This window comes from Amblyraja radiata, chromosome 18 (assembly GCF_010909765.2).
Source record: "Amblyraja radiata isolate CabotCenter1 chromosome 18, sAmbRad1.1.pri, whole genome shotgun sequence".
In the NCBI taxonomy this organism is placed as follows: Eukaryota; Metazoa; Chordata; class Chondrichthyes; order Rajiformes; family Rajidae; genus Amblyraja; species Amblyraja radiata.
The window spans coordinates 25,526,517-25,549,074 of NC_045973.1; the positions used below are offsets into that span (position 1 = coordinate 25,526,517).

Genomic DNA, 22,558 nt, shown 5'->3' on the forward strand with positions numbered 1-22,558 from the left:
GACCAAAGATCTTAAATGACAAGAGCATCGATTTAAATCAAACACTCTGAACGCGAGGTCGTCACCTCGCCAGCGGATCCATCCACACGCCAGCGAGTCAACGTTCAGCGATTCAGAGCTGGAGTCTGACGTTACAATAAATATTATTTACGCAGTTTTTGATTTAAGAATCCCAATTGGACCTGGAGCTGTAGCGGATGTCATTGTTAACTCGAAGGAAGGAATGTTTCTGCGCGAGTTTCCTCCACATCCCGCGCTGGTCCCTGTGAGAGACCCAGAGGAAGTGAGTGGCAGAATCTGAGAAAATCATTTGTTAATGAGGACAATGTATTCATAATAAAGTTTTATTAATGAAGATAATATTTACAAACGCCACTTTTTTTCCTAAGCTGTCTCATAACCCGATAGTTTCAATCATTCGCCAGTGGCTTTTAACCAGAAACAGAACGTGAAGAGAACTCACTCAGCCGGTCCGACAGCATTTGTTGGGGGCAGGTTTTATAATGTAATGAATCCAGTTCATCACACAGACCACACTTCCCCCGATTGTAGAATCCATCAACACTTCATGCTGCCTCAGGAAAGCAGCCACATAATAAATGACCTGATTTATTGTGGCCTTTTCTCGCCTCTAGTTTATACCTCCCCACCCCCACCTTTACTTTCAGTGTGAAGAAGGATTCCGACCCGAAACATCAACAATTATTTTTTTCCAGAGATGCTGCCAGACCCGCTGTGTCTGTCTTCATAATCAACGACCACTCACACCGCGGTCATTCCCTCTTCTCCCCTCTCCTGTCTGGCAGAAGGTGCAGAAGATTAAAAGCTTGCACCGCCAGATTCAGGAACGCCTTTTCTCTGGGGGCTGTGGGGGGAGTATGAAACCGCCAGGTCGGGGGCGGCGCTGCAGCGGGCGGGTGGAGCCGCCAGGCCGGGTGTGGCGCTGTGGGGGATGTGTGGAGCCGCCAGGCCGCCGCGCTGGAGTGTGGAGCCGCCAGGCCGGGGGCGGCGCTGTAAGGGGAGTGTGAAGCTGCAGCGGGCGGTGGAGCCGCTAGACCGAGGGCGGCGCTGCAGCGGGCGGGTTGAGTAGGGGTGTGTGGAGCCGTCAGGCCCAAACACTGCTTGTGAGCCATTTAAAAAGAAATGATTTAAAAAACATTAAAAAAGACAATTACCAGAGTCAAATTTTATTCTTGACAAGAAGTATGAACTGACAGAATTATGAATCTAACCCTATATCACACACACACAAACTGTTGCCCCGCAACATTGATTACACTGCGAGTCGGGTCGGGTCAGGTAGGCTCCGGTTACTAAAATGGGCGGGGGGAAATGCCCAGGATCCCCTCCGTAGCGTACTACACGTCAGCCCATTGTATTCCGCAGGAGTAGCCCATCTTGCTCTGCTCTAAGATCTTTGGCCAGGCCGGGGGCGGCGCTGCAGCGGGCGGGTGGAGTAGGGGAGTGTGTAGCCGCCAGGCCGGGGGCGGCGCTGCAGCGGGCGGGTGGAGTAGGGGAGTGTGGAGCCGCCAGGCCGGGGGCGGCGCTGTGAGGGGAGTGTGAAGCTGCAGCGGGCGGTGGAGCCGCTAGACCGGGTGCGGCGCTGCAGCGGGCGGGTGGAGTAGGGGAGTGTGGAGCCGTCAGGCCGGGGGCGGCGCTGCAGCGGGCGGGTGGAGTAGGGGAGTGTGGAGCCGCCAGGCCGGGGGCGGCGCTGCAGCGGGCGGGTGGAGCCAGACCGGGCGGGTGAGGGAAGATGGCGGCCGTGTACCGGGCGGGGGCGGCGCTGTTCAGGGCCGGCCGGGTGAGTGCGGGTACACGGGGGCTGGCGCTGGGTGGACCGGTCTCCGGGCCGCGGGGCAGCCCCGACTGGGGCGGACGGTAACGTGGGGGAATTCGGGCGGGAACCGGGTCAGCGGCTGCGGCCGGACACGGGAAGGTCAAACCGGCTGCGGGTGTTTAGTTGTCACCTACAATATTCTGCTGGACTGATGTAAGGAAAGAAATTCACTTTACGTTTGTACTTTGCACATGTGACAATGAAAAGCATTAAAAAGATCAATTAATAACAGTGATACTAGGTAACCACATTGGCGCAAATCCGAAGTCCGTAGTGTAATCAAAGACCAGTCCACAGAAGATCACAGTAGCTGAGGTTAGTGTTGTGCGGTGTTCAAGAGCCTGATGGGTTGTTCTCGAACCAGGAGGTCACGGTTTTCAGGCTCCTGTACCTTCTTCCCGATGGTAGCAGCGAGATGAGAGCGTGGCCAGGGTGGTGCGGGTCTGTGATGATGCTGGCTGCCTATTTGTGGAAGCGTCTCCTGTAGATCCCTTCGATGGTGGGAAAGTCAGTGCCTGTGATGGACCGGGCAGTGTCCACCATAAAGGTTTGTATCTGGCTGCACAATTTCACCCATCCTTGAGCTGCGGACTGGATGTGTGTGTACCAAACAGCGGGGAAACAGGCCCTTTCTCCGAACTCGTCCATACTAGTTCCATTACCCTGCATTTGCCCCATATCCTGCTAAATCTTTTCTAATAATGTCCAAGCGTCCCACATATGTTGTCATTGGATTCCGTGCGTGTCCTGGTGTTACTGAACTCATTGCCATGTCTCTCATTCGTTTAGCCAGCTCTGCTGGGAGCTCACCGTGTACAGAGCACCCTCTCCTACGCTCAGACCATCGAGAATGTTCCAGAAACCAAGCTGACAACACTGGAAAATGGGCTGCGTATTGCCACAGAGGAGTCCGACCAGCCCACCTGCACGGTGAGTGCTGCTGTTCCACCGCACGTGAGACACGGGCATCGGGGCCTGTGTACTGGGGTTCATTCCCCATCTCACTCCCCATATCCCTCCCCCTCACCCCCATGGACTCCCCTTTTCCACTGCCCCTTCCCCCACTCACACTCTGCTCTCCCTGCCTTTCAGGTTGGTGTGTGGCTTGAGGTTGGGAGCCGTTACGAAACAGAGAACAATAACGGTGTTGGAAACTTCCTGGAGCACATGGTTCTGAAGGTATGTGTTGCGGATGTGGTACCGCCTTGTGGGAAGCAAGTTTTTGAAGGATGAGGAGGGGACCTCTTTGAAACTTACCTAATAGTGAAAAGCTGGGATAGAGTGGATGTGTAGAGGATGTTTCCACTAGTGGGAGAGTCCACAGAGGAGTTTATAGCCTCAGAATAAAAGGGCTTAGGAAGGATATAAAGAGGAAATTATTTAGTGAGAGAGTGGTGAATTTATTTAGTGAGAGGGTGGTGAGTGTGGCAAATTCATTGCCACAGAAGGCTGTGAAGGCCAAGACAATGGATATTTTTAAGGAAGAGATTGATAGATTCTTGATTAGTACGGATATCAGGGGTTAAGGGCAGAAGGCAGGAGCATGGGGTTGAGAGGTAGTTCAGCCATGATTGAATGGTGGAATAGACTTGATGGGCCAAATAGCCTAATTCTGCTCTTATCACTGATGAAAGCCCATTGAGCAACGTTCGCCAAGGACAATCCTCCGGCATGATGGCAGGCTCACGGAAACCATTGTTGCCCACTGCTGAGTGCAGTGATGGTAGGTGGCACTGGCAGGACATCGAGCTACATTCCCTCACTGCAAACTGGGATCCCCAGGATTGTCAGCTCCAGACTGGTTTTGGCTGGGTGCTGAGGCTGAATGCAGTGGCTGGAGGCAGACCTCGGGCAGGGGAGGATGCATGGGCTTGGGACTCGGTCAGGCCATCCCATGGCATTAGTCCTCAGTGCCCTCCATCCACTCTACCATCTCCAGTCATCACCCCTCCCCTCCTCCCCCCAACTGCTCATCGGTGACAGTTCACCTGTCAGGGATCCCCTGTGCGCTGTCCACCTCCGTGTAGACGTGGGGCAACAAGGGCCAGGCAACGTCGCGTCACAAACATGGCCACAATCACCACCCCCCTGTCCGCAGAGAGGAATCACCTCCAGCTGATGGTCGGCAATATTCCGTTCACCGAGACTCCACAGTCAGCGTTCTGAAACTCACCACTAATCAGAAACCAAACTGGAAGCACCCACAGATATGGTCAGCAGCTGGGCATCCTGCATTTCTTCCATCGAACGTGTCCAAAGACAGGCAGCTCGATTTGTTATTAACACCTATGAGAGAGAGAAGCGAGTGTCACCAAACTTCTGAATTCTCTGGAACCCTCTCCAAGACAGACGTGAAGCTCACCGTTTGACCTGTTTTTACAAAATGTTAAATGGTCAGCTCGACATAGACTACAAGACCTACACCAAACCAATTAGGAGCAGACGAGGGCATTCGATCCAATTTGTGACCCCAGCTACAAATACAGCATTTCGTTCTTCCCCCGCACAATTAAAGCATGGAATAATCTCCACCCAACTATAGTTACCCAACCAGATGCAACTAAATTTAAAGTAGCTCTTTCTTCCCAATAACCCTTTCTGGCTTAAGCCCTCCCTTCACCACCTCCAGTTTAAATTCCATTTGGAATATTTTGGAGGACCAAGAAACCAAGAACCAACGTACTGGCTCCAGATTCCAGCATCTGCAGTTGCTCGTGTCTCCATTTCACTGCGGTTACTTGTCCAGTCGACTCCAGCAGCACCTCCTCAGCCTGTGATCACTGCCCTGAGTAAGACAAGGACACCCCATGTATTGGAACCTGCTGCCTCCAATCTAGGGAGTGGAGTTTGCAGATTGAGGGGATTGTGTTGGAGTAACCTCCGGCCATTTTGCAGCTGGTGCACACTGCAGCCACCATGTGCCGGTGAATGTTGTTCCTGCTTTGCCCCAGATAAAGTGTTGCATCTCTGTGACATTGTTGCAGCTGGACTCGCCCTGGCAAGGGGAGAGTGTCCCTCACAGTCCTGACCTGAGCTGCAGGCGGTGGAATGGCATCAGTGAATCAAGGATGTGTCAAGTGTGTGAAAGCCGTGATACTCCAACACTAAGTGTGAACTGTTTGAGTGGGCGTTGCTGAACACAGAGGGTTGGTATCAGGGTGGACAATGGTGACAGCAGAAACCATGCCAGGGATAGTGTTAGAACAAAGCCTGGGGCTCCTGAGTAACCGTCTGGAAACACTGTCTGTTGTTGGTGTTCTCAGGGAACCAAGCGCCACCCGCACCTGGCCCTGGAGCGGGAGATTGCAAGCCGGGGGGCACACCTCAACGCCTACACCTCCCGTGAGCGGACTGCCTACTACATGAAGACCCTGGCCAAGGACATGCCTACAGGTGCGGACACCCCCCTGCCTCAGTTAACATGTTTGCACGTTTAAACATGTCTGTATTTGGGTTTATGCCGTGCATGTATAGCGGTGTGAACAGTTTCTGTAAGATCTCACTGAAGCCACGCTGTGTCACTGCACACCATGTCCGTCGGTCCTACGCTCCCTTCACTCGTATTTGCAACCGGGTTCTGCCTGGGACGTCTGGAAATGTTTGAACAATCACAAAATGATGAGAAGACAGAGAGTGCTTGAGCAATTTAGCAGGCCAGGCAGCATTTCTGGATAACATGGATAGGTAACATTTCGGGTCGGGACCCTTCTTCAGACCTGAAGTGTCACCTATCCATGTTGTCCAAAGATGCTGTCTGATATGTTGAGTTACTCCAGCACTCCCTTCATTTGTAAACCCACATCTGCAGTTCCTTGTGCTGGTCTCCTGAGCTGTTCAATCCCATTGGCTGGGCTTGTCCTCATGGTTCAGCAGATGGGCCAAGGTTACTGATTTCTGCAGTGAATGAGGGGCAGGGGCAGAATCAGTGCCAGGAGGCTGGCTGGCTGACCTGACCACACGGCTTGTTACATCCTTTGGTAAGTTAGCTCATCTGTTCGTCCTGGCATCGGTTAAACTAGTTGGACAGCTGATCTAACCAGTCAAACTACTAATCTTTGCCTGTAATAATGCTTGCTAATTTCTAGGTACTGTCTCTGTTAAACTGGTAGCATCCTGATATTGCAGATGTTAAATTGGTTACAGTCATTGTTGATCTTGTTACAGCCTGGTTACCATTGGTGTTACCTGGCTGCATGCTGTAGATTACTGCTGATCGCTGCTGGTCACTGTGCTGTAGGTCACTACTGGTCACTGCTGGTTACTTCTGGTAACCATCGTTGCTGATTACTGTCACTGGGTTATTGCTGGTTACTTGTTTACTGCGGGTTACTGGTGGTTGCAGGAGTAGTGACTGCTGCCTTGCCTGCCCTTCCCACAGCTGTGGAGCTCCTCAGTGAGCTGGTGCAGAACAGCTCGTTCTCGGAGGCTGACGTGGAGTCCGGCCGGCAGCTGGTGCTGCAAGAGATGCAGGAGATGGAGAGCAGCCTGGAGGAGGTGTCGTTCGATTACCTCCACGCCACCGCCTTCCAGGGAACCCCCCTCAGCTACACCGTGGTGGGACCCTCCAAGAACATCAAGTAAGCATCTGACCTTGTGTGACCTCTAGTCCCAGAGGGTCACAGCCACGTGCAGTGATTTCACAAAGGGGCAGTCGATTTGCCAACGGCAGGGAGACTCGACGACTTGTGGCAAATGGATCTAGAATAGATGGGCATTAGGGTCAGCATGGAGCAGGTGGGCTGAAGGGCCTGTTTCTGTGCTGTACGATTCGGTGACTGTGAACAAACTGAATGGTGATGGTGACTGTATGTAAAAGAACCATTTGGGTGTAAAATATATTATTATTCCATTTACTCTAGCTTCAGCCCATAAGATGTGCGTATGGGCATTTATCAATGTCTTGTCTTCACTGTGCAGGATGTTGACTGCGTTAAAAGCTTGCCTTAAACATACCACTAACACAAGCATCCTTCTCCCCTGTCCAGGGATCTGAAGCGCAGCGATCTCCTGGAGTTCATGACTGGTCACTTCAAGGGTCCCCGAATCGTGCTGGCAGCCTCAGGAGGTGAGGATGTCATCCTGGTCCCAGGCGTGGGGCTCGGGCGGTTCTGTGCACATCTGGATAAGGTGCTGAGGTTGAGGAGAGATTGCGGAGACTCAGCAATGATGCAGGGATCAGCAGCTTCTGTTGTATGGGGGGGCTGGAGCAGAGAGGGTTGGGGGAGGTGGGATTGTAGGGGTTGTTATCTGTGAGGGGTTCCGGTGACTTGAGATCCTGATTCCAGTGGGTGAGGGTCAGCGATAGGGAACTCATCTTGTATAATGTTGGTCAAAGGAACCCGACTCGCTGACTAGTTCCAGCACCAAAGGTGATCCTGGACCTAGGAAAGGTCTATCAAACTGGCCCCAATCCACAGCTCTGCAAACCGCTTCCTGTCGAGTTCCCAGCTGCCATTGCCACAGGCTCCTGGAGCCCACTCCAGGCCCCACCACTAAAAGTAAAACTGTTCCTGCCACTGCGAGCTCCTGTTCAAACTGGAATTGAATTGATTTGAAAGATACTGCATGGAAACAGGCCCTTTGGCCCGCCGAGTCCACGCCAACCATCCATTCACTCTAGTTCTAGTCTGAAGAAGGGTTTCGGCCCGAAACGTTGCCTATTTCCTTCGCTCCATAGATGCTGCTGCACCCGCTGAGTTCCTCCAGCATTTTTGTGTACACTCTAGTTCTATGTTATCCCACTTTCTCATCCACTCCCTACACACTAGGGGCTATATATAGAGAGCTAATTAACCTACAAACCCGCACGTCTTTGGGATGGGGCAGTGGAGGGGGGTGATGTGGGTGATGTGGGTGGGGCAGTGGAGGGGGGAGTGACGGCCGTACCTCGCGTGGAGTCAATAACGGTGACGCTTCCTCTCGACAGGCGTCCGGCACGAAGATGTGGTGGCTCTGGCTCGCCAGCATTTGTCAGGGATTCCCAGCACCTACGAGGACGATGCGATCCCTGTCCTGTCCCCCTGCCGCTTCACAGGCAGCCAGGTGAGTAACGGCCACCAGCCGGCACCCAAACTAGCCGTCCTGTAGCCTGTGGTCAGATCTCCATCCCTGCTCCTCCACTGAATCGGTCAGCCATGATCAGCCCAGGAATTCCTGCACGAACAAACACCAGATGCTGCGGGGAGCCCTGAAAGTTGTCTGTAAAATTATGAGAGGGTAGGCTGTCAGAACCTTCCTCCCAAGATGGAAAAATGAAGGGTCTCAACCCGAAACGTCATCCATTCCTTCTCTCCAGAGATGCTGCCTGTCCCGCTGATGTTACTCCAGCTTTTTGTGTCTATCTTTGGAAAAATCAAAAATATTCAATTTCTCCCGTCACCTGACCTCTGGGAAAGACTTCCTTCTCAATTCTCTGAGAGAGGCTCCTGTTCCGACTGGCGAGTGGGTGAGGTTTCAGACGTCACAGACAGAGTGGAAAGGGAAAGTAGGTACTGACAAGGAACTCCCCGGGAAGGACTAGGATGGGAATGATGGGTTGAATGGCCTGCTGTGCTGTATGTTCCTACGATATTGGCACAAAGGGCAGCACTGATGAGCCAGGATGACTGAGGTGGGAGAGTGGGCATGTGGGGTAGGACCTCCTGACACTGGGGATGTTTGGGTGGGTTGAGATGGACCCGCTGTGCGGCTGCCGCGTGGACCAGCAGCAGCTCTGCAGGTTATGACCGGACACTGTCATCAACGATACCGACACTTCACCTAAACTACCCAGCGTCTACAGGTGTACTGCAGGGAGCACACTGACTGGTTGCATCATGGCCTGGGTCAGCAACTCGAGTGTCCAAGAACGAAGGAGACTACAGAGAGTGGTGGACACTGCCCGGTCCATCACAGGTACTGACCTCCCCACCATCGAAGGGATCTACAGCACTGCCTCAAAAAGAGAGCCAGCATCATCATAGACCCACACCAACCTGGCCACACTCTCATCTCGCTGCTACCATCACGATGAAGGTACAGGAGCCTGAAAACCATGACCTCCAGGTTCAAGAGCAGCTTGTTCCCAGCAACCATCAGACTCTTGAACGCTGCACAACACTAACCTCAGCAACTGTGATCCTGTATGGACTGTGTCTTTGGTTGCACTACGGACTTTTGCACTATTATGGTTACCTAGTATTACGGGTATTAATTTATTGTATTATTGATTTTTATATATTTATTTGTGTGTTATTGTGTTTGTGGGCCTGTTAAGCTGCAGTGAGCAATCTCATTGTTCAGTTGTTGGTACAGATGACAATGAAACACTGCTGCCTCTGCTCTGGTGTTTCAGATGCTGGTGCGGGACGATGCCATGCCGTTCGCACACATTGCGATTGCGGTAGAGGGGGTGGGAGCCAACAACCCTGACATGATCCCACTCTCCATCGCCAGCTCGCTGATTGGAAGCTGGGACCGCACGTACGGGGGTGGTGCGGTGAGTCTCTATCCTTCCCCCCTCGCCATTCTCTCTCTTCCTCTCCACCTCTATCCCCACTCACCTTCCCTCTATCTCCATCTCTATCCGTCGATCTGTTGCTCTATCCCTCTCTCTCTTGCTATATCTCCCCCACTCTCTCTCTCTCTCTCTCTCTCTCTCTCTCTCTCTGTCTCTCTCCATACCCTTCCCCCCTCTCTCTGTCTTTCTCTCTCTCTCTCACTCTCTCACTCTCTGTCTCTCTCCCGCTATCTCTATGTCTCTCCCCATAGATGCTGTCTGACCTGCTGAGTGTTTCCCACATTCTCTGTTTTTAGTCACAGATTTCCAGCATCTGGAATGTTTGCCTTTGGGTTGGTATCCTAATGTGACAGTGTTGTGTGTTGATTAATAATGGCAGATTCTTGGAACATGTTGTTGCTTATGGTATTAAAGACTTCATAAAGGTTATGCTGGAATTGGGGACAGTTTGCACATATGGATTTTCACAACTAGGTCATGATGGATGCATTTAATGTGGGAAGTCGGGGTTAGGCTAGTAATGAGTGTCATCCCTATTTGTCCTTGAGAAGGGCAGATAAGACACCTTGAACCACTGCAGTCCTTCTGGTGAAGTCCCAGGATTTAGGATTAGTGATAAATGTCTAAGTCAGTGTGGGGTGATCTGTGGGTGGTGGCCTTGATGGTAGAAATTGTGAGTTTGCCAAGTACTTTCAGATTAATTGCTGCCTCTGCCCTGGGAGTGTGTGATGGGACAGTGCGGATGGAGCTTCATTGTGTGTCTGACCCTGGGAGTGTATGATGGGACGGTGTAATGGAGGTTATTGACACATTTCTCCCTGCTGCGCAGAATCACTCGAGTCGTTTGGCCCGTATTGCGGTTGAGAATAAGCTGGGTCACAGTTTCCGCTCGTTCAATACCTGCTACTCGGACACGGGTCTGTGGGGGATCCATCTGGTGTGTGATGGAATGAACATTGAGGACATGCTGCACTTTGCCCAGGATGAGTGGTGAGTGCCCGCTGAATCATAACTCCCGAGATCGGTGAGCGATAGATGATGGGAGAACTGGAGTTGGGGTCTTCAGGTGGGCTGTGAATCCTCGGGAGGGGCGTTGGGGGGGTGGGGGGTGGAGGAAGAAGGGATGGGGAGCGGGGGCAGTGGTGGGGTGGGCAATATTGGCGTGTCCGTGGCACAGCATGGGGGGGGAGTGGGCTTCAAGGGCCGTGCAGCCGCTCCTGCCTCGGTCCCTGGCCTGCTGGGGTCCATGTCTTGCTGGAGCTCAATGCCTAATACAGTTCCAGACTTGTTAAAGTTCCAAGCCTGCGGGGGCTGCCGGCCTGCTTGGGTTGCCAGTCTGCTGGAGACCCCGGCCTGCTGGGATTAGCGACTTGCTGGGTTGCCAGTCTGCTGGCGTTAACGCCTGCCTTTTCTGTCTGCACAGGATGCGTCTCTGCACGAATGTGACCGACAGTGAGGTGAACAGGGCCAAGAACCTCCTCAAGACCCATCTGGTGGCACAGCTGGACGGTGAGGAGAGGGAGTGTAGAAAGAACGCCGAGATTCCCCCCCAGTCCGCCTTTTTCTCCCACCTGCCAGCCTGGGATGCGCTCCGTCCGTCCGCATTTGCTCCGAGTCTCCCAACTGCCTTCCTCACCGCTCAAGGCCATCCTGTTCCCGCAGGGTGAAAGCACCATTTCCACCATCCCACACTGCTCCCACTGTCCCCACCATCGAACGACTGCCCCTGTCCCTGATGCCCCTCGACACAATGGGCCTGTTGTTGCTTCCTCTGTACGTCACTGTGCTCCCCCTGTACAGCTGCCCTGTCCCTGCGCTCCCTCTACACAACTATACACAGCTGTCCCGTCCCTGTGCTCCCTCTGTATACAATTGTACACAGCTGCCTTTTTCCGCAGGGACCACACCAACGTGTGCGGAGATCGGGCATCAAGTGCTCAGTCACGGCCGACATGTCTCGCTGGCAGAGTGGAACTCCAGGATCGATGTAAGTATTTGTCATTTTTCAAATCCCAGAGCATCGTTTCCCTGGTGCCAAAACTTGCCCGAGGGTCCTGTCCACCAATGGGGGACAGTTTGTGAGCCCGTGGACGGTGTCTGTATGTCCTGCTCCTCTCTGCCCGTTTCTCCTCTCACCCCCAGTTTCTGCCTCCTATCCCGGTTTCTCCTCCTCAACCTCGGTTTCTCTCCCCCTCATCCCCAGTCTCTCTCACCCTCACCCCCGGTCTCTCACTCCTGGTCTCTCACCCCCAGTTTTCTCCCCCCGCTGCAGGCTGTTGATGCGCAGGTCCTGCGGGAGGTGTGCACCCGCTACATCTACGACCAGTGTCCCGCTATCGGCGCCGTTGGTGAGTTCATGTTCCCATCACTAATTCTCCCTGACCCTGCACCCATCACTGACCGCTGGGCGTGGGGTCAGTGCAGGGTCACCGTGATCAGGCGTGGGGTCACCATGGCCGAGCGTGGGATCAGTGTGAGATTAATGTCCAGGTGTGGGGTCAGTTGCGGGGTGTGGTCGGTGCCTGGTTGTGGGGAATTAAATGGCTGATGGTTGGCACGGATTAGATGGGCCAAACGGTGTCTCCCCATGCTGTATCACTGACATGCATCGACTGACTCTTCCCAACAGGCCCGATCGAACAACTCCCGGACTACAACAGGATCAGAAGCGCCATGTACTGGCTGCGTTTGTGAGCAGGGCGGGGGCGAAGACCCCCTCTCAGTCTGTCTCATTGTAACTGAACGGCGTGGAGCCCAGCTGTACAGAATGAATAATTAAAAGATAAATTAAACCAGACCACTGTCTGCGATAGTTTCTGCCGGGTGTGGAAAGCGTTGTTTCTCTGACGACCAATGTCCCTCTGAGTGAAGTCTCTGTGAAGGTCCCGCACGCTCCGTGTTTACCGACACGGAGCATCTTCGAGACCCACGGGCACGGGAATCCCAGCAGACCAGGGACTTACTCGGTTACGACGACCAGAGTGCGGCAGCATTTACTACGGAGCAGAAACCGTGCAGTGTCTATCAGCAGGAGTCTGTGAACTCAAAGCCTCCGTGTTAGTGATCAGCAGGCTCCCCTTCTCCCTGTGTGGGTAACGCCTGATCGCTCACACGTTCTGATCTGATCCGTGCAATTGAGGTTGATGCGGTGCAAGGTGTGCTTCCCGCTGGATGCACTGAGCAAATGTGATGTGGATCCTGCCTCTCCCACCATTTCAGACTGAGCCCAGATGCTCCTGGGGTGAGGAAGGTTCTCCTCACTGGTCCTCCAATATTTCTACTGAAGAGGATTCATTAGGAGAGAATGAGCTAATCACGGACTGTTAGCATAGCTTTCTCTGTGGATGAAGTTCTATTGCCAGTGGAGGTTTTCCGGAATCTGTGCTGAGACATAGAAACATAGAAAATAGATGCAGGAGTAGGCCATTTGGCCCTTCGAGCCAGCACCGCCATTCAAAATTATCATGGCTGGTCATCCAAAATCAGTGCCGCGTTCCTGCTTTCTCCCCATATCCCTTGATTCTGTTAGGCCTAAGAGCTAAATCTAACTCAGTACAACAGCAGAAGGACCTCTTTGTTCCTATACTCAACTCCTCTTGTTATGAAGGCCAACATGCCACTCGCTTTCTTCACTGCCTGCTGTACCTGCATGCTTACTTTCAGTGACTGATGAACAAGGACCCCCAGATCCCATTGTACTTCCCCTTTTCCCAACTTGACACCAATAAGATAATAATCTGCCTTCCTGTTTTTGCCACCAAAGTGGATAACATCACATGTATCCACATTAAACTGCATCTGCCCACTCACCCAACCTGTCTAAGTCACCCTGCATCCTCATAGCATCCTCTTCACATTTCACACTGCCACCCAGCTTTGTGTCATTTAGGGTTGTCTATCAAGGGTTGAATGGAAATGCAGATGAGTTGGTTAGAATGTATTCAGATGACAGAAATAGCTGTGAGAACAGCTGTCAAAATATACATAAAGATATTGATTGGATATGGATATGGGTGGAGATGTAGTTTATCCATGCAAGTGTTAGGTGTTGCACTTCGGGAGGTCAAATTTAAGGCCAAAGTGTAGATTTAATGGCAGCACACTTAACAGCATTGATGTGTGCAGAGTGATCTTGGAGGTCCAAGTCCATAGCTCCAAGAAAATAGCAACACAAATAGATAAAGCTGTAACAAAGGCATATGGTACGCTTGCCTTCATTGGTTGGGGCATTGAGTATAAGAGTCAGGAAGTCAAGATGCAGCTCATAGGACTTTCTTTAGGCTGCATTGTGTGCAGATCTTGTCCCCCCATTAGGGGAAGGATGTGAGGGCTTTGGAGAGGTTACAAAAGAGGTTTACCAGAATGATGCCTGGATTAAGGGGTATTAGCCATAAGGAGAGGTTGGCCAAATTTGGATTATTTCCTCTGGAGCATTGGAGGCTGAGGGGAGACCAGATATAAATTATTGTAATTGTGGTAGATATAATCTTTGCTCCAGGGACGAAACGTCAAACACTAGCTTTAAGGTGAGAGGGGCAAGTTTTTTTAAACAGGGTGGTAGAGTCCTGTAAGGCGCTGCCAGGGGTGCTGTCAGAGACTGATACGATAGTGGTGTGTGTACAAGATCCTTTGGATAGGCGCATGGATATACAGCGAATGTACAGAGTTGCAGTTGTATGGGGCCCTAGTGAGACCACACCTGGAGCATTGTGTGCAGTTTTGGTCCCCTAATTTGAGGAAGGACATTCTTGCTATTGAGGGAGTGCAGCGTAGGTTTACAAGGTTAACTCCCGGGATGGCGGGACTCATATGCTGAGAGAATGGAGCGGCTGGGCTTGTACACTCTGGAGTTTAGAAGGATGAGAGGGAATCTTATTGATACATATAAGATTATTAAGGGTTTGGATACTCTAGAGGCAGGAGACATTTTCCCGATGTTGGGGGAGCCCAGAACCAGGGGCCACAGCTTAAGAATAAGGGGTAAGCCATTTAGAACGGAGACGAGGAAACACTTTTTCTCACAGAGAGTTGTGAGTCTGTGGAATTCTCTGCCTCAGAGGGCGGTGGAGGCAGGTTCTCTGGATACTTTCAAGAGAGAGCTAGATATGGCTCTTAAAGGTAGCGGAGTCAGGGGATATGGGGAGAAGGCAGGAACGGGGTACTGATTGGGGATGATCAGCCATGATCACATTGAATGGTGGTACTGGCTCGAAGGGCCGAATGCACCTATTATCTATTGAATGGGGGGCGGATATCTAGCAACGGACATTGTGGGCCGAAGGTAGGCAAAAATGCTGGAGAAACTCAGTGGGTGAGGCAGCATCTATGGAGCGAAGGAAATTGGCAACGTTTCGGGTCGAGACCCTTCTTCAGACCGAAGGGTCTGTTCCCGTGCTGTATTGTTTTGTGTTCACCCTCATTGATGTTCCCCGGGTTCCCCTTCATGATGCGGGCCGAGGCTCTGCTCCCCGTACACTGGCAGCGACCTGCATTGCCTGCAGCAACTTTATTCAAGGAATGAGAACAACGCGATGACTTTGTCTTCCTCAGTCAGACCCGAGCAGCGGCGGGGATGGGACGCGAACTCACCGTCGCCCCGCTCATGAGCCGGCCGTGCATCACATGACCCCACAGAGGCCCCGCTCATCTGGCCGCCCACGAGGGTAGAGTTGCGCGGCGCGGCCGCAAGTGGCAGCAGTGAGGACCGGCTGCTGCACCGACCCCGTATCACGTGACCGCGCAGTGACGTAACACCGCTCACGTGGGGGTGGAGGCACGCGGGGCAGCGTCACGTGGAGGCGGGGCGGAGTCACGTGGGCGCGTGTTTGACGCTGATCCCGGGCGGGCAATGGCTGCGTTGCGCCTGCTTGTCAGCAGCTGCGGGCATCTCGGCCTCAGCCCCACGGCGGCGGCGGGGCCGCTCCACACCCGCTTCAGGCGAGTCCCGGCTCCGCGGGCGGGGAGTCTGAGGGGTGAAAGGGCACGCAGGGTAGTTGGGGGGGAGGGGGGTTCAGCAAAGTGAGGAGGGGGCGGAGAGGTGAGTGCACCGGGCGTGACAGGTCAGAGGGTTGAGCGGGTGGTGGGAATCAAAGGGTAGGTGAGGTCAGGAGTGAGAGAAGAGAAGGGCCTGTCCCACTTGGGCGTCATTTGCGAGTAATTTACGCGCCACCACCACCGGCGTTGTGCCACGCGCGTGGCGCGCGGCGCCCCAGGAATTTGGTTTGTACAAAATCTTTGCGCGCCATCTGCGTGACGCGCAAATGACGCCCAAATGGGACAGGCCCTTAAGGATGAGATAATAATAATAATAATGGATGAGATTTATATAGCGCCTTTCTAATACTCAAAGCGCTTTACATCGCATTATTCATTCACTCCTTAGTCACACTCGGTGGTGGTAAGCTACTTCTGTAGCCACAGCTGCCCTGGGGCAGACTGACGGAAGCGTGGCTGCCAATCTGCGCCTACGGCCCCTCCGACCACCACCAATCACTCACACACATTCACACACAGGCAAAGGTGGGTGAAGTGTCTTGCCCAAGGACACAACGACAGTATGCACTCCAAGCGGGATGATGAGTTAGGGAGGTTTGAGCCGAGAGGGAGCGAGCAGGTAGTGAGTGAGAGGGTGGGGAAATGGGAGGGGTCAGGTGTGGTTGAGAGGATCAGAGTTATGAAGGTCAGGGGTTGTGAGGGTCAGGATTATAACGGTCAGGGGTTGTGACAGTCATGGATTACGAGGGTCAGGGGTTGTGAGGGGCAGGAATTATGAGAGGCTAGAGTGGACGGATCCCTTTGACCATTTGCTCTCTCCTCAGGCCACCGTGTCGGGGTCACAGGATGACCCCGTCGGACGACGAGCAGTACCAACGGACCACGGTCAGTGCCCTGGAGCGCAGCTCGCCGGATGCCCAGTACATCGAGGCCTACAGCAGGCATGGCTTCACCATCAGTGGTAACCGGGTGATGGGCCCCTGCGCAGTCATCCCACAGGCCCTGCTGCAGTGGAATGTGAGTCTACCGTCTTGTCACCTGGCCTCGGTAAAGTAGGTAACGGTGAGGGGAGCCTGTGTCGAGGGCGGAGCGGTAACTATGCCTCTGCACTAAATAACTGCAGAGGTACAGCACGGAGACAGGCCCTTTGGCCCACCATATTCATGCTGACCATCGTATTTGCCATCACTTCCACCGTAGCACCTGTCTTCGGGTTTAAATGTTTGTCGAAACACTTAACGGTTGTGACAGTTTCTGCCTCCACCACCTCCTCAAGCAGTGCCCTCCAGATTGCTGGAGATAATGGTGGACCCACACCACCCTGGCCACATTCTCATCCGGCTACCTTCATCGGGAAGAAGGCACAGGAGCCGGAAAACTGTGACCTCCAGGTTCAAGAATAGCTTCTTGCCAGGATCCATCAGGCTCTTGAACACTGCACAACACTAACCTCAGCTCTACCTCAGCACTAAACCACTACGGTTTTGCACTACTATGGTTGTGTAGCATGAAAAAAATCAATAATAATTTATTGTACTTTTAATTTTGTGTTTGTTGTGTTAATGTAACGGTGCGGCAAGAGTCGAGAGTATTTAATTGTTATCTGTGCTGGCAATGGAACAATGAGATTCTTACTTGCTGCAGCTTAATTGGCCCGTTATTGCAAAAACACACGGATAATTTTGTATAATAATCAACAATATAATAACAATAAACCATAGTAGTTTAAAACCAAAGTCCGTAGTGCAACCAAAGACACAGTCCATAGAAGATCATAGTTGCTGAGGTTAGTGCAGTTGTGCAGTGTTCAAGAGTTGCTGGGATGAAGCTGTTCTTGAACCTGGAGGTCACGGTTTTCAGGCTCCTGCACCTTCTTCCCAGCACACAGCCAGGGGTGGAAGGGTGAAATACAGACACGGTGAGGGGTGGTGGGGGCAGGTATAAATGCAGTGTTTACATCTGAAAGGAAAGGTTTTGGGGGATGTGGGAGAGGGTGCAGATGGGTAACTCGGCCCAGAGTTAGTGTGGACGTGTGTGGTGACATTCGCAGTGTAAACATCTTTGAAAATGGTAGATCACCAGGTCTGGATAAAATCAGCCTGTCTCCCAGCTTGGTGACATGTCCTGACCGGTAAGATACGAACAATACAGGTAAGAGAGATGAGCTGTGAGGAGAACTGAAGGGAGATAGGCTGCAGGTTAAAAGTAGGACGTTCAGGGTTGTAATCTGTGGATTACTCCCAATGCTGTGTGGTAGCGAGTATAGGAAGATATGATAGCTGGGTGTGTGGCTCAGAAGCTGGTGCAGGAGGGAGGGTTTCATTGGGATCTCTTTGCAAAGAAGTTTGCTTGTGCTATTCTGGAGGGTTTAATCTAGTGAGGCAGAGGAAGAACATAGAGTGAATGGCTGGGACCTCAGCCATTCTCTCCAGAGGCCTGGAGAGAAGGTTCATAGCTCCCTGAAAGCACAGCACGACACGGGTGGATAGTGTAGTGAGGAAGACACTGATAGTGAGGAAGGATAGTGAGTTTGCCTTCATGAGCCAAGTAACTCTGAACAAGAATTAGGCTTCATCTTGCAGCTGTGTTGGTTAAACCGCACTTGGTGATTCACCATGATGTTGCCGGGAATGGTGGCTGTAGTTTCTCCAGAGAGATTGGACTGGCAGGGATTATTCTCACTGGAGAGTAAGAGGCTGAGGGTTGGGTTGTGAAGAGCACACAGTAGCAGGGAAGCCCAGAACTAGAGGGCACAATGTTAAGGTGATAGGAAATAAATGCAAAGGAGATCTGAGAGGTACGTTTTTCACACAGGATGGTATGTGGAATGAGCTGCTGGAGGAGGCAGTGCTAGCAAATACAATTGTGTTTAAGGGTGTTTGGACGGGTGTAGTGGGGTACAGGCATAAAGTGGCATATTTCATTAGTGTGGCCAGGCACCGTGTCGGTATGGATGAGATGGACCAAAGGGCCTGTTGCTATGAGTTTTGACTTCCCATTGGCAACAAGTGTGTATTAGTGTCAGAACAGCACTGGGATTGGTTGAGTGATCAAAATTGGCTATGAGCAGCCAGTAAAAAGAAGGCAAGGTGCAGTGAAGCAGCCTATTGGGAGCAGGCATGTGGAGGGGATGTGTGAGGCTTTGGTTCAGGAAGCTCCAGCAGGATGGCTGAGCAAGGCCTGAGTATAGGGGGACAGGAGGTAAAGACACTCTCTCATGTGTCTGCTTGTTGTGCTTTTTTCTTCTTGGTTTTGTGCAGTAGTGATGGTAGGTAGAATGGTGCAATGTTCCTCCTGCCAGATGTGGGAAGTCAGGGGAACTGCTGGTAACCCTGGTGTCAGAGTTCGGGTGCTGTTCCATGAGGATGTGGGCATTTGTTTGCGTTTGGCACATATCCCTCTAAACCTTTCTTATCTTTGTACATGTCCGAATGCTGTTAACATTACCCGCCACATCTACCTCCTCCGGCAGCTCGTTTCATACACCCACCACCCTCTGAGAAAAAAAAAATGCCCCTCTGGTTCCTATTAAATCTTGCCCCCCTCACCTTAAACTTATGTCCTCTGGTTCTTGATTCCCGTACACTGGATAAAATATTCCATACATTCACCCCATCTAATCCCCTCATGAATTTAGAAATATCTATCAGATCACCCCTCAGCCTCCTGCACTACAGTCCCAGCCTCTCCAGACAACTCAATCCTGGTGAATTCAGTGGTTAATTGAGAGTCACATGACACACACTGTAAATGGATGGATTGTAATCATTTGGTCTTTCTGTTGCCTGGTCAGCACGCAACAGTGAACGTGAGAATAACCTAAACTGAGCATGAGGAGTGAGGTCGGAGATCACGGGCAAGGTTCAGGCTCGGGCTGGCAGAGTGAGGGTCATGTGAAGGGCCAGGGTGGGTTGCGGGATGGGGGAGGGTGCTTTATTAACATGACTTCTTTCTGTGTCCAGGTCGGGAGTTACAGAGATGTCAGTGTGGACAGCCTAGCGTTGTTCTACTTGCTGGAACCCAAGATAGGTGAGGAGATAAACTTGGACTGTACAAATATGGCCAAATCTGTTTGGGTTAGAAGATTTAATGGAATCGGGCATCTCTTACCCTTTGTTCAGACTCGTGCCTGACTGGACTTGATGCAGAGCCTTGGCCGGGAGTGTTGTGGCCCGCTGCGGGCTGCAGAGCTGATCGCTGGGGGGTGTGCAGAGGGACAGAGTTGACCTTGTGGAGGGGTGTAGCAATGTCACTGTGCCTTTTACTGGTTACAGAATGAACCAGGGTCCCATTGTTCTGGATGGTCTGCCATGATCATATTAAATGGCGGTGCTGGCTTGAAGGGCCAAATGGCCTACTCCTGCACCTATTTTCTGTTTCTCCCAGTGGGTGGAGAGTCAGAATCGTCCGACCCAACGGGCCCTTCAGCCCAACCCCATGCTGATCACATGGGTCTGAAGAAGGGTTTCGGACCGAAACGTCACCTATTTCCTTCGCTCCATAGATGCTGCTGCACCCGCTGAGTTTCTCCAGCATTTTTGTGTACCTTCGATTTTCCAGCATCTGCAGTTCCTTCTTGAACCCCATGCTGATTACAATGCCTTCCTGGACTGGTCCAATTTCCCCACATTTGGCCCAGATCCCTCTAAACCTTTCCTATCCACGTACCTGTCCAAATGTCTTTTAAATGTTGCTGTAGTAGCTGCCTTAACTACCTCCTCTGGCAGCTCGTTCCATATACCCATCACCCTCTGATGAAAAAGTTGCCCCTCAGGCTCCTATTAAATCTTTTGCCTCTCACTTTAAACCTCTATCTGGTTCTTGAATCCCCCAGCCTGGGAAAGAGACTGTGGCTATTGACCCTAATCCATGTCCCTCATGATTGTTTAAGCCCTCTATAAGATCACCCCTCAGCTTCCTGTGCGCTCAGTCTGTCCATCCTCTCATTATTGCTCCAGCCCTCCAGGCCTGGTAACATCTTTGCAAATTTTTTCTACATTCTCTCATCTCATCACATCCTTCCTGGAGCTGTGGACATACTCCCTGTGTGGTCTCAGCAACGTCCTGTACAGCTGTATCATGATGTCCAAACTCCTGTACTCAATGCCCTGACTGATAAAGTGAAGCATACCTTCACTGCCTTGTTGACCCATGACCACTTGAGGGGCTTTGTCCCTGAAGCCTGTAGTTCCTCTGTTCTACAACACTTCCCAGGCCTGTCATTCACTCTGCAACTACTGCCCTGCTTTAACATTCAGTGTGCATCAACTTGCATTTCTCAGTTAGATTCCATCTGCTACACCTTGGTCCTCTTTCCCACCTATTCTTTAGTTTAGTTTAGAGAAGCAGCGCAGACACTGTCCGTTCAGCCCAGCAAGTCTGCGACAACCAGCGATCACCCCATACACTAGCACTATCCTACACACTAGGGAGAATTTACAATTTTTATTGAAGCTAATTAACTTAGGAACCTGTACGTCTTTAGAGTGTGGGAGGAAATCAGAGCACCCGGAAAAAAACCCACGCGGTCACAGGGAGAACGTGTAAAATCCATAGACAGCACCTATAGTCAGGATCGAACCCGGTCTCTGGTGTAAGGCAGCAACTCTACTGCTGTGAACCTGTGCCATCCTACTTGTTCTTGTTGTAAATCTTAATATAGATGACAAACCCAGTACAGATCACTGCGCCACCACTGGGGACTGGCTGCTCCAGGGGGTTCACTGGCCGCTGGCCTCCAACCCGAAAAACAACCAGACTCCTTCCATTGAGCCCGTTTGGTCTCCACATAACTTACCCTGGGCCCATGTTATCCCACCTTCTGCACAGTGGGATTGACCTGGTAAAGTCCATGTAGACAATGCCCAGGGTCCTGCCCACACCCACGTGATCCCTCAGTCTACACTTTGTTGTAGCGAATGAAGTATTGTATTTCTGTGAATGAGCTGCCTGTGTGAAGATTGGATGTTGTGGCTTCCGCGGACACTGTGAGATGTGTCCCTCAGGTACTGTCAGGGCCTAGTGGTGCCGGGGTTGTGGTTCACGGTAGCCTGTGGGTTGTACACTGGTGGTGGGCAGGAGTTGTACACTGGCGGTGGGCCTGGGGCTCTGTGTGGCTCCGATTCCCACTGTGCCCCGTCTTGTGTTGCAGAGATCCTGGTGCTGGGACTCGGGGACCGGGTCCACTGGCTCGACCCCAACCTGCTGACATTCATGAGGAGCAAGGGGATCGGTCTGGAGATCCTGGACACGGTGAGTGTCCCTCCCACACTGACCCTCACTGGGGGATGGGTCCCACCCACACACCGACCCTCACTGAGGGATGGGCCCCACACACACACACACACACACTGACCGTCAATGGGGAACGGGTCACACACACTGACCCTCGCTGGGGGATGGGTCCCACACACACACACACATACACACTGACCCTCACTGGAGGGCAGGTACCATAGTCAGAACCTTTTCTCAGGGTGGAAATGCAAAGACTAGAGGGCATAGCTTAAACGTGAGAGGGACAAAGTTTAATGATGTGCAAGGCCATATTTTTTACATTGCGAGTAGTGGGGGCAGATACGATTGTGGTATTTAAATCGGCAGCGGATATGGAGGTGTGGATCATGTGCAGGCAGAAGAGATGAGTTTATCTTGGCAGTTTAATTTCTGATCTGTGGATAATGTTGTGTTGTGTGCTGTGCCCTGCCCGGCTCTGTAAATATTAAAGGCACAATGTGTTGGTGTAACTCAGCAGGTCAGGCAGCATCTCTGGGGGACATGAATAGGCAATGCTTTGGGTCAGGACCCTTTTTCGATCTGTCAGGGGAAGAAGGGTCCCAGCCCGAAACGTCACTCATAATCTTTCTCCAGAGATGCTGCAGTTACTCCAGTTTGTGTCTATCCTCTGTGAACAGCAGCATCTGCAGTTCCTTTATTACATTTCTGTTGCTGTTTATGCCACAGCCCAACGCCTGCGCGACCTTCAACTTCCTGACGAGTGAGCGACCGAGCATTGCTGCTGCCCTGATCCCGCCCGGTCTCCACTCGGACCAGCGCTAGTAGTCTCTGCGACCACCGACGGCCCTCACCTTGTACACCATTATTAAACCGCCTCTACCCCGTGGCAACGCTGTTCTTGTCGCTGGGATTTGGGGCGGTTGACCGTCCGTTGCTTCTGGGTCATGCTAGGCGGGTGGGGACGGGGTCCGACGCGACGTTCCTTTCTCCCC

The 22,558-nt window shown here is 52.2% G+C and overlaps 2 protein-coding genes across 2 annotated transcripts; both read left to right on the forward strand.

The window, feature by feature from the left end:
* The first annotated feature begins 1,673 nt into the window (after window positions 1-1,673).
* LOC116983246 (cytochrome b-c1 complex subunit 1, mitochondrial) lies at window positions 1,674-12,132 on the forward strand. The gene is made up of 13 exons (XM_033036926.1): window positions 1,674-1,801; window positions 2,627-2,767; window positions 2,930-3,016; window positions 5,101-5,230; window positions 6,216-6,414; window positions 6,823-6,902; window positions 7,764-7,879; window positions 9,171-9,314; window positions 10,165-10,325; window positions 10,759-10,844; window positions 11,234-11,322; window positions 11,608-11,683; window positions 11,965-12,132. The coding sequence occupies exons 1-13, from the start codon at window positions 1,754-1,756 to the stop codon at window positions 12,027-12,029; spliced, it is 1,422 nt and encodes a 473-aa protein (XP_032892817.1). The 5' UTR covers window positions 1,674-1,753; the 3' UTR covers window positions 12,030-12,132.
* Window positions 12,133-15,100: 2,968 nt separating this feature from the next.
* Window positions 15,101-22,456, forward strand: ndufaf3 (NADH:ubiquinone oxidoreductase complex assembly factor 3). The gene is made up of 5 exons (XM_033036927.1): window positions 15,101-15,272; window positions 16,154-16,346; window positions 19,292-19,358; window positions 21,481-21,581; window positions 22,293-22,456. Exons 1-5 carry the CDS (start codon window positions 15,184-15,186, stop codon window positions 22,386-22,388), a joined length of 546 nt encoding a protein of 181 aa, XP_032892818.1. The 5' UTR covers window positions 15,101-15,183; the 3' UTR covers window positions 22,389-22,456.
* Window positions 22,457-22,558: the final 102 nt, after the last annotated feature.

Bases quoted from the DNA above. Each gene is read 5' to 3' on its own strand.
- LOC116983246 (XM_033036926.1), top strand. From the start codon at position 1,754: ATGGCGGCCGTGTACCGGGCGGGGGCGGCGCTGTTCAGGGCCGGCCGG. The intron at 6,415-6,822 runs GTAAGCATCTGA...TCCCCTGTCCAG, and splicing joins GGACCCTCCAAGAACATCAA to GGATCTGAAGCGCAGCGATC. The intron at 10,845-11,233 runs GTGAGGAGAGGG...CTTTTTCCGCAG, and splicing joins TCTGGTGGCACAGCTGGACG to GGACCACACCAACGTGTGCG.
- ndufaf3 (XM_033036927.1), top strand. From the start codon at position 15,184: ATGGCTGCGTTGCGCCTGCTTGTCAGCAGCTGCGGGCATCTCGGCCTC. The intron at 15,273-16,153 runs GCGAGTCCCGGC...CTCTCTCCTCAG, and splicing joins CCGCTCCACACCCGCTTCAG to GCCACCGTGTCGGGGTCACA. The intron at 16,347-19,291 runs GTGAGTCTACCG...TTCTGTGTCCAG, and splicing joins AGGCCCTGCTGCAGTGGAAT to GTCGGGAGTTACAGAGATGT.